At 39.5% G+C, this 11,902-nt stretch overlaps 1 protein-coding gene across 1 annotated transcript in view; it reads left to right on the top strand.

Moving 5' to 3' along the window:
* The window catches only part of rcc1l (RCC1 like), a 16,926-nt gene extending 5,748 nt beyond the window's left edge, over window positions 1–11,178 (top strand). Inside the window, exons 8-11 of the mRNA XM_057821012.1 lie at window positions 4,274–4,361; window positions 4,462–4,635; window positions 4,713–4,798; window positions 10,453–11,178. Coding sequence (XP_057676995.1) covers window positions 4,274–4,361; window positions 4,462–4,635; window positions 4,713–4,798; window positions 10,453–10,530 — 426 coding nt within the window. The 3' untranslated portion in view covers window positions 10,531–11,178. The remainder of the gene's footprint in view (window positions 1–4,273; window positions 4,362–4,461; window positions 4,636–4,712; window positions 4,799–10,452) is intronic.
* The last annotated feature ends 724 nt before the right edge of the window (window positions 11,179–11,902 follow it).

Raw genomic sequence — 11,902 nt, forward strand, 5'->3', positions numbered from 1 at the left:
CTCTTGCACACACATTCCAAATCCTACAGGAAATCGGGTATTTTGGATAGAATTCGAAATTTTTATCGATTTTCAGTGTGCACATTTGAGACCTTGGCACGGAGGGAATTAGTTTGATCATCCTCAAAATTGGCGAGACTGTTCATGAGACATATGGAATCTTAATTTATCAAAATGGTGTGTTTTCATTCACGGGCCTGACCTAGGGGAGGTGCCAAAGTCGTCCATTTTTTCGGCTAAACGCCAAATTCGGATAATGACTGATAACTCCCTCATACAACGTTCAATCTCTTTTAAATCTGGCATGTGTGTGAGGTATCCCAGCCTGAACAGGACTGGATTGAAATATTACCAATTGTGCCTGGCGCCTCCTAGTGGGAGCAGGAAATGCACATTTTTACGGGACACACTCCTCCTCTAAGGAAAAAAAAAAATCAATCAACCTCAAACCTGCATAAGGGAAGCCTTAAGACGTGTTGAGATGGCTGATAAAATTATTGAGGTTTGGGTAAAGCAGAAAGGTCCAAAAGGAAAGTGATTATGACTGTCATCATTTTCTCTCTCCACATATTTTGAACAGTCATAACTTGGGAGATGTAGAGGGGGGCTGTCTGCCACCACCTCGACCTGCATGCCGTCCGAGTTTGCATGGCGTCCGAGTTGCGCCAAAGTGCGAGGGCCCGTTCAGTCCTGCTTGCAGGCCTAGTTTTGTTTTGTTTTTTAAAATTTTGCTAACAAGCAAAAAAACCCTTTAATGCCTGCAATATGACGCAATTGTCAGAGAATCACAAAATTTGAAAAATAAGGTCTTAATGAAACCTTTTTTTTCAAATTTGTAAAAGACAAAAAAATATGTGTAATAAGCGCTCTAATGTCTATAACCCTTGCTAAATCCTGTTTTTTTTTTTCATCGAACCTGCAGATGCATGAGTTGACTTGCATCCTTTTTTTTTTATTGAGGGAAGATATTTAAAAATTCTGAATTAGTCTCAAAATCATGAAATTCTAAGTGTATCAAATTTGATACATTTGGCAAGAGAGGGATAACAATGGCATCATATGAACATGCATTATAGTTCATAATATTTATGTGCTTCTTACTGATCTGAAGAAATTTTGTATAAAAGTGCTGAGAACAATCTTTACGCTTTGTAAAGTGAAGCGGGGCACACTGTTGATTGGTACTGCTCTCTTAGCAGGTATGTTTACCACATGAGCAAAATATCCTATTAGTGGTCCGAGTCCATCTGTGTTACATACTGAATTAACAATATTTGCATTATCTATAGACCCTACTCGCCTATGTCACAAAATGACGTGTCGCTGTATCCGGCCGCCATATTGTCCGTATTTTTTAGACCTATTCTCATTGTTTTCAATTAGTCGTGCAAGTTATTGAGCAGTTCATGGAAGCCCCGGTGTTATCTGACGCTGTAAACTCATTGGATGCGTTGCATAAAAGGCGTTATGTGGAAAAGCTTCAGTTTATCCATTCGCCAAATTCCATATTTGATGCCTAAATCGATGTTTTTCGACCTGCTGTCTTCGCCGTCTAAGCCTGACATCTGCTACCCTGATATTTACCACACATTTCTTGTCCACACAAAATCAGCCTATTCTCACAAAAGTTTGAAAAACTTCAAGAGCTTGGAGGCTTATAAATACTTCGTTGCTGGTTGGGTGAAACAGGTCCTCGTCCACGAAAATTCGGCAGGAATCTATCTTGTGCTCGGGAAGGTGAGTTACGAAATTTTCAATTCAAAATCTTTTGTTCTTGCTAACATCCACTGTCAAGTCTAATGTATTTCATGTCATTTGTCAATGGAGCTAGGGCTTTTAATGTTTATATGGTTTAGCGATAGCACTCTCACTACATACATATATAATATGTAATAAATATGAAGTGCGATAGCACTACTCCAGATTGTCCCTAGTTGAATTTATTTTTTGGCTTTTGACCTCAATAGTGAAATTGTAAATTAATTGTATGACAACTGTCTTATTATCCCCTTATAATTGTATATTTTCAGGTAGTTCATTCACAACGTCTGAGTGTATGTTGTCGGCGATTAGCCTAGCAATGATCTTAATTGTGGTTGTCAGCCCAAAACCCTCTAAATATATATTAAATGCATCTTACCAGATATAAAATGACTACTACATAATCTGTGGTAATCGTTTGGAGCCCAGTCTCTCGTCGAATTGCAGCAGCCCATGTCGCTCTCCTCGCCGGGTTTCTCGGAATCCGGTAGAACTTCAAGTCTCTCCGTCTATTTTCTCTGTTATTGCAACCGACCGCCACACACGCCTTCACCATTTTGATTATTAATGTTAACGAGCAGAAAAACACGCCATCATAGGAGGAATTTACGTAGCGGTAATGCATCAACAGTGACGAGTTGATGGACAATATGGCGCGGGGGCGTGGTTGTGACGTCACGTGAGTAGGGTCTTGAGTCACTGGTATGGATTGATTTGGCCTGCTTAACTTCCATTCAGTCATGGCGGTTTTTAATCCATCGATGTATAGTATATGGACTATGCGTCCCATGATCAGTCTAAGTTGCTATGCTTGCTTGGGGGAGGAGTGGAGGAGGGGGGCTGCTAGCGGCAGAGTTTATTTCAAGGCAAAGCTGCGCCGAACATTTTAGCGAGACCGACGACAAAAATAAATTCGGAAAATACATTTTAGGAGCTTTTCATTTGTATCGAATGTTTTTGCGTATTGAATAAAAGAGGGCATATCGAACGGTTCAATGTAAAACCAAGTATTGCTGCATCTTTACTTCGCTGAATCCTGTTTTTTTTTTTTTTTTTTTTTTTTTTTTTAAATAAACAGCGGCCTCTCCTAAAACCTGATGGCAAATATCCTTGGTCGCAGGCATAATTAGTTCTTCTCCAATCATGAAAGGTTTCTTGACTTTAGCAACACTGTTCGCCACGAGGTATAATACTCTCAACGCATTTGCTTTTGTTTCCTCGTTTGCTAGCTTTTCGCCACGTATTTTGCAGAATGTATTTGGTTGTAGGCTCCTGTTCTGGCTCAGCAGGTGGCCTTTTCCCCGTAAAAAAGCTGTCGCCGCCTGCAGCACAGAGCCAACAGCATCTGACGTTACTTCTACATTGACTGACGCTTGGCCGCTATAAGTGGACAAACATCCCAGTAATGGCGGCCCACCACTATAGGGCGACATACACAAATCTCTTCTTGGATTAATGGAGATGCATAGGCCAGATTGGGATCATTTACAAATTCATATTTCTCTGCGGCCTTGTAGCAAATACACCACAGATCGGCACCGCTCCCCGACCCGGTGGTTTGGGGATCCCTGCCCTGCAGCATATATAACATTGTTCCTATTAGGTGTCCTGTGTCTGAAGTGGTCTAAAATATGGCATAACACGTGTTATTTTGGTACGTTTTGGTAAATTTAGTTACACCTGAAACCATTTATTTGCAAAAAAAAAAAATCCAGATCGTACAGGGCGGAAAAAAGTAAGATTTGGAGCCAGCACCCCAAAAATCCGTTAGAGCAAGCGTTTGCATCACTGGAACACATTTGTTTGTTGACCAATGTTATGACTCAGTGCCATTCAAATATGATGTTCGGCATCTGATAAATGACTAGTAAAATAAAGAGTAATAGTCATGAAAAAATCTGGTGGGAAAATGGAAAACTCAAGAGTAAACCGAAGGATATGTAAACAAAAGTTCCACTGAAAACATAGAAAGTAATGTAATAATTGCTAATAGTGGCCTTCATTTTTTTAATGGAAGAACTAGACGTTTTTGTATCGATCTCAATAACTGTGAAGATTTATTTATATATCTAAACATTTTTGTGACTCCCATTTTATCTATATACATCTGAAGGAGACACTTCTGCTCAAAAATGTAAATTAAATAACAATCTGACATTTAACCGCCTTCTAGTGGCAGTAAGCTATATTGCAACATCTTTCAACAACTGCGATTGCATTAATAACATGTTGCCCCCCAATCAAATATCGGCACATTTATTGAGGTTATCACTTGTTGCTTGGCAGAGTTCGTAGGATAAAATTGAGTCTGCACTGGCTGCGAATGCTTACGTTTCAGTACCGTTGACGACGCGAGACATCCTGTCCATTTCGACTGGGAAGGGGCAAATTGAACCCTCCCAGTCAAAATGGATTGGACGCCTCGCACTGTCAGTGACAGCCAAGTTAAATGGTAAATTTATCAAATCAGCGCAAACATCTTGCCTCTCATGGTTCCTGCTTTGGTTTCCAGGTGAACTCACCTCGTCGACTGCCCCTACCAGGCTGCGGTAAGGTGATACAAGCCGCATGCGGAGGAACGCAGGTGGCGGTTCTCAATGGTCAGTCACTCAGTCCAGACACTAAAAATGATATTTTTTGTGCATTTGAGAATGCTGGAGCAAATTCTGCCAAATTGACCTTTTGAGGGTCTTTTTCCAGAGCGTGGCGAGGTGTTTGTTTGGGGCTACGGAATCCTGGGAAAGGGCCCTTCGCTTTCTGACTCCAGCGCGCCCGAGATGATCCCCCCGTCCCTGTTCGGGCAATCAGAGTTTAACCCCTCCGTCGCCGTCACCAAGATCCGTTGCGGCCTCGCTCATTTTGCTGCTGTCACGGGTAAGTTCGCCCCAGATAGACGTGGGATAAACTCCTCACATGGTGTGTTTTTTTTTTTTTTTTTTTTTTGGATGTAGATCGCGGCGAGCTCTTTGTTTGGGGGAAGAACATCAGAGGTTGTTTGGGCATCGGGAAGAGAGATGACCAATTTTTCCCGTGGCGGGTAAGGAAATTGTTTGGGGGGGAAAATGATCCATCACGTGTAAATCAATAAAATTCAAATATATCTTTGTTCATTTGACAATTAAAAAAATTCCAGTGAATCACATTTACAAATGAATAAATACAAAATAGATGAACACAATTGCATGAATTTTGGAAAAATTCATGCAATTGTAAATATTATATTTTATTTATCATATATATAGATATATATAATTAATTGTCTGCCACTGATGGTGTTAGACATCCATTCCATTTGAAGTGGGAGGGACGGCAGCGTGTTAACGAATGGTCATTCGGTGCAACCGTCCCAGTTTAAATAGATTGGACGTCTACTAGTGACAAATTCACAGCAGAAAGATGAAAAGAGTCACATGACTGGACATGTTGTCAATGGCACTAGAAGAGTTAATGTAAGATTTAAAAACAGAAGTGGGTAGAGTAGCCAAAAAAATTTACTCAAGAGTAGCGTTACTTTTGCCTGGCACGGCCAGACTGTTCTCCCTGTATTTTTCAAACACTGTGAGAGTAGTCTTGGACCCAGCCCGTTAACGGCCACTCGAGCAAGGACAAAATCAACTGTCCAATCAGATTCATTTATATGCGTGACGTCTTCTTAACGAGCAATGTCACTCTTCCGCGTCGGAAGTCGTCTCCACAACAACACAGATGTCAAACAGGAGAGCCGAGAATATGTTCCAATCCACGGTAAAATCAGTTTTAAATTACCAAAAACACAACGACACAAGTGATTGACAACAGTCTGTCTTGCGCTAGCCATGTTGAATAAACTCCACTCTCCTCGTATGTTTACTTCCGCGCGCAAGTCCCTCGTCGCTTTACTAACGTCACGTCCGCCCGTCTCTGATCGGTCCACTCCGCTGTCTGTTTGCTGTGGCTTGCTCCGCCGTGGAAATTTTATCCACTGAATGGTGGCCAGACTCAATAGCTGGAACAGCGGTGAGTCTGGTGTACCAGCCTAGCGTTACTTCAATTTAAAATTACTCAAGTAAAAGTAGTCATCCAAAAAAATGTAATCAAGTATAGGTAAAAATGTATTTGGTTAAAAGAATACTCAAGTAATGAGTAACATTGTGAGTAACTGCCTACGTTTTTGTTATTTAAAAAAAAAAAAAAAAAAATTATCAATGGTATTTTTTTTTTTTTCAGTTATCTATAGTTATCTATATGAACTGTTGTTATCATGATACTGTACAGTAACCCATGACATACAGTGCTGGCCAAAAGTATTGCCCCCTACAATTCTGTCAGATAATTCTCAATTTCTCCCAGAAAATGATTGCAATTGCAACTGGTAGTAAAATCTTCATATATTTGGCGTGCAATGAAAAAACACAAAAGAGAATGAAAACATGCTTTGAATCTTTATCATTTTACACAAAACTCCAAAAATGGGCTAGACAGAAGTATTGGCACCCTCAGCCTAATATTTGGTAGCAAAACCTTGAGGCAAAATAACAGCGCTTCACGTATCCATCAATGAGTTTCTTACAATGATCTGCTGGAATTTTAGACCATTCTTCTTAGGCCATCTGGTCCAGATATCTGAGATTTAAAGTGTGCCTTCTCCAAACTGCCATTTTCAGATCTCTCCACAGGTGTTCTGTGGGATTCAGGTCTGGACTCATTGCTGGCCACTTAACAAGTGTCCAGTGCTTTCTCTCAAACAATTTTCTAGTGCTTTTTGAAGTGTGGTTTGGGTCATTGTCCTGTTGGAAGACCCATGACCTCTGAGGAAGACCCAGCTTTCTCACACTGGGCCCTACTACATTTTGCTGCAAAATTTGTTGGTAGTCTTCAGACTTCATAGTGCCATGCACACGGTCAAGCAGTCCTGTGCCAGAGGAAGCTAAGCAACCCCAAAACATCAGGGAACCTCCGCCATGTTTGACTGTAGGGACCGTGTTCTTTTCTTTGAAGGCCTTGTATTTTTTCCTGTTAACTCTATGTTGATGCCTTTTCCCAAAAAGCTCTACTTTTGTCACATCTAACCAGAGAACATTCTTCCAAAACATTTTTGGCTTTTTCAGGTAAGTTTTAGCAAACTCCTGCCTGGCTTTTTTATGCCTCTGGGTCAGAAGGTGGCTCTTCCTGGGTATTCTACCATACAGTCCCTTGTCACTCAGACGCCGACGGATAGTACGGGTTGACACTGTTGTACCCTCGGACCGTAGGACAGCTTGAACTTGTTTGGATGTTAGTCGAGGCACTTTATTCACCATCCGTACAATCTTTCGTTGAAATCTCTTGTCAAATTTTCTTTTCCACATCTTTGTCTTTGGAGATGGACTTGTAGCCTTGAGATTACCCGTGCTTCCTCACAATTTTGCCTCTCAAGTCCTCAGACAGTTCTTTGGTCTTCTTTCTTTTCTCTATGCTCAATGTGGTATACACAAGGACACAGGACAAAGGTTGCATCAACTTTAATCCATTTTAACTGGCTGCACGTGTGATTTAGTTACAGCCACCATCTGTTATGTGCCAAAGGTAAGTAACAGGTACTGTTAATTACACAAATTAGAGAAGCATCACATGATTTTTCACTGGGTGCCATTTCTTGTGTCCGGTCCATTTTTGAAGTTTTGTGTTAAATGATAATGATTTAATTTTTTTCCCACTTTTTTGTGTTTTTTCATTGCAAGCAAAATGAATGAATATATTACGATCAAAGCATTTATAATTGCAATCCTTTTCTGGGAGAAATTGAAAATTATCTGACAGAATTGCAGATACTTTTGGCCAGCAGTCGAACCACATTAAGCCAAAGAAATACAACAATAATAATAATAATAATAATAGACTTCCCATGAGAGAAAAAAAAAAATAACAGAAATGAAGCAATATTCGTCCAAAGAGCATGAGTGCTCTCATGTGGAGAAAATAGTTCCTTAATTGAATAGTGATTCGTTCCTTCATAGTTACTATTATGAAATTAAAAGGATCATATCTCTCGTTTTCCGTGATCAATCAATGCCAAATAAAAACTGGGGGAAAGGTTAAAACCCGCGCTCGAGTCATGTTGAGGGCAGTGCTCTATGTCAAATACTTCATTTTTTACGTTGCTTTAAAGACTCCACGTGATTGAACAGGCTGGCATGATCATAGAAAGGCGAGCTTGCGTTTGTTTGGTATAATGGAGTCATGTGATTATTGTTGTGACGTCTCATTGCTGAAATTGTTAGAGCTACTCTTGGCATCGCCGGCAAAAAAGATAAATCTAGTATGTAGAAATAAAGAAGAAAAATGTTACGACTCGATTGTAGCCCAAAGTAGCAGTAAGAGTAGCGTTTTTTTTCTTCATAAATCTACTCAAGTAAAAGGTATAAAAGTATAGCTTAGTAAAACTGCCGTCACTTTCACACTATAAGCGGCACCTGAGTATAAGCCGTCACCCACCAAATCTGACACGAAAACGTAATTTGTTCATAGATAAGCCGCAGTGGACTATAAGCCGCAGCTGTCCTCACTGTGTTATGGGATGTTTACACCAAAAGATATTAACTGGTCTAGAGCTGAAACGAATACTCGAGCAACTCGAGTAACTCGAGTTTAAAAACTGATCCGAGTAATTTTATTCACCTCGAGTATTCGTTTATTTTGACAGCTCTAAGCATCACGTTTTGCTCGGACTACTTTTAATGCGGGACAACGCGCCGATGTCACGTGCGTAGAGGAAGAAGCAAAAAAAAAAAAACTTACTGCAGCAGACAGCCGCTACAAACGACTCCGACGTTGCAAAATACTAGCCTGCACATGCTACGTTAGTTGCAGTTAGCTCTGGTGAGTCTCATAGAGATCACATGTATGTTGAACTAGATGGACAATGACAGACTAGGCCGCGTCTGGGCAGCGTTAGCAAACAGCCGCCATCTCTCTGGTGAGTCTCATAGAGATCACATGTATGTTGAACTAGATGGACAATGACAGACTAGGCCGCGTCTGGGCAGCGTTAGCAAACAGCCGCCATCTTAAAGCAGTAGAGCGCTAAGCGCTAACAAAGAGCGCTAAGCGCTAATATATAAGATTAACGTTACTGTCACTACTAGCTCAAGTAACGTTAGCCCTGCGGAGGGCTGGGTTTCTATTAATTAAGACCACTTTCGATGCGTGGCTAACGTGTCTTACATACAGGCTTTAACATAACATAGCGTTGTGGAGTGATGAGGGTGTCAAATAAAAACTCAATAATGCTAACTATCAATTTTAGCTCAGTAGTCATTTCTGGATAAAACACCAAGTAGCACTAGTCCCTAATGTGCTCCAATACAGCCTGTATCATACATTTATTTTGAACACTGCAAAAATTCAAAATCCTATCAGGACTTACAGTTTAGACTAACTTAAAACTTTACTAGAACTTAAAAATGGCTTGACACAAATAAAAATTCAATTGAAAAACGTGGGGAAAAATCTTAACTTTTAAGCGAAGTGTGTTATCAAGCGTAAAGGCATTTTTAGGTGTGTGTATATATATATATATATATATATATATATATATATTATATAGTGAATTAGTCTTTTTTTTTAAATCCTAGTTACATCTGAGATGCAATTGTTGGCCGTTTTCAACAGTACACATCAAAAATAAAGACATTGATTGACTGAAAATGATAAAATGTCTTGTTTTCTCATGTATATCTATAATTGCTCTTCACCTAAAAATATATTTGTTTTATCAGATGACTCGATTAATCGATAGAATTTTCAGTCGATTACTCGATTACTAAAATATTCGATAGCTGCAGCCCTAAACTGGTCACACTTCGTTTGACAGCGGTACCATACGACTGTCATAAGACCAAATGAACCGCCATGAAGCTTTGAACCAATTGGCTGCAATGCTTCATTTGGCCATCACTGCTCCCTTGGGGGAGACGGTCAACCTCTTCTGCCACTTGCTGTCAACACTGTTGTTGTCCAACATGCCTCCTAGCATGCATTGCAGTGCTACAGATGTAAATAACAATCAAAATTCATGTTCTGTGCTAATCATTTATTCAGTTAACAATTTATTTGACAGTGGCGCCTTAAGACTGTCATTAGACGATCATAATTATGACATGACACTCTCATGAGCATTAATGAATGCTTATAACAGATGTCATTCAGTGTCATCCGGTAAATTTTCTCACTTTTGAATGGATGTACTGTAAAAGATCTGAGCTGGACATAAATGGACTTAGTAACTCAATTTGCCGGATGACACTTTATGACATCTGTCGTAAGCATTTAGTAATGCCCATGGTAGTGTCATGTCATAATTATGAGAGTGTTATGACGCCGCTGTCAAATAAAGTGTTACCAAATACAATAACAAGCAATTAATGAAACTGGAACAGTAACTGAATAAATAATTGGCACAGAACATTAATTTTGATTGTTATTTACATCTGTAGCGCTGCAATGCATGCTAGGAGGGATGTGTTGCCTATTAACCCACATAAATCAACAAATAATTCAAAATGAAGGAAAAAAGGAGCGGCTTATGGTACGAAAATTACGGTACTCTTAGGAGTACATTTTTCTCAAGTTACTCAAGTTAATGTAATGGAGTACATGTTACTACCCACCTCTGGAGTAATCATTTAAAAATATAATGCATGTATATACTTTATACTGTATGTTGTTGTTTAGGTAACGGTTCCGGGTCATGTGTCGGACGTAGCGTGCGGTGTGGACCACACAGTGGCGCTTGTCAAGTCCATCCTATGAGTTGGATGAAAGGGCATCCTTGAGTGTTCCTACCCTGCAGCCCAATGGAGTATTCTGTTGTGTGGGGTGTTATGTAAACACTCGATTCATCTTTGGACACATGTAACAGACATGGAAAGGACAAATCTTTTTGGTAAATTATACTGCAGGAGGCTTGCATCGTTTTACCCTCATACAGTATGCCTCGGTCGTGTGTTTCTAGGCAAAAATCATGAACACAATTGTATCTACCTTCAATAACATGAAGTCAACAACATACAATGGAAAAAAAACAACATAGCCCAAAGATAATGTTATAAAAAAAAGATATTTAAAGCTAATATAGGACAAAAAATGTCATCATGTGCATTTACGGGCTAAGATTGTCCAAAAAAAGGAAGTGAATATGAGTAGGTGCCAGTTGTGTTGCACTTCATGTTTCTGATTAAATTATTTTCAGAGACGTGTATTCTGCATTTAGGGTCTCCCATTTTAAGGTCAATGTATCAGATTTTTTTTTTCCTTTTTGTATTTAATTGAGTTTGGATATGTTAAAATTTCTCTTTTGGAATTGAATTTTTGTATTTTAAAAAAATGTAGCTGCAGTTGCTCTTCAAGTGCGATAGAAATTAAACTAAGTTGTGATAACTCCATTTGTTTGTCATTTTTACATTGTGACATTACTGATTCATCAGTGCAACGGGAGCCAACAAGTTATGATGAATGATTGACGCAAGATTGCAAAGTAAGTAGTGCTTAGTTTTAATGCTTTGAAATTTTAAAAGATTTGGAAGTTGTTTGGACTTGGACCACTATTGCAAGATCTTCAGCTAATTTCTTTAGTGTATTAGAATTTGTTTTTTTATAATGAAATGATGTTGACATATGTTTGTATTTAAACCACTACTACACTAAGACCTTTTTGGGGGTTTTCTTCTGCATGCTGGTACAGTGGTACCTCGGCATAGGATCTTTTCGACATCAGACGTAAAATTTGACTCTCCATTTGTTTCTACATCCGACGACATGCTCGAAATACGACGGCATGACAGCGCCACAGATGGACGCACAGCGGATTTTCTTGTGAGAGAAATCAACATAGGTTCCAAGAAGGTTAGTGCAGATGGTGAAACAAGGAAGAAAAGGCTTGTCATTGAAATGAAGATGGAAATGATGGAAAAATATGAGCGCTGGGTGCGCAATCGTGAAGTGGCTCAACAATACGGCCGTAGAATGTCGATGATCTCCACGGTCCTCCTCTGACCACCAATCACCAGTCTTTATAAGTTAAGGTGACAATTATTATTTTGGTAACATCGCCAAAGAAATTGCCAGCTTAGTCAGGTTCTTATCATTTATTTCAGAATTTATGCAGCACAACACGCCTACTGTC

Source organism: Corythoichthys intestinalis, chromosome 18, assembly GCF_030265065.1.
Source record: "Corythoichthys intestinalis isolate RoL2023-P3 chromosome 18, ASM3026506v1, whole genome shotgun sequence".
Taxonomy (NCBI): Eukaryota; Metazoa; Chordata; class Actinopteri; order Syngnathiformes; family Syngnathidae; genus Corythoichthys; species Corythoichthys intestinalis.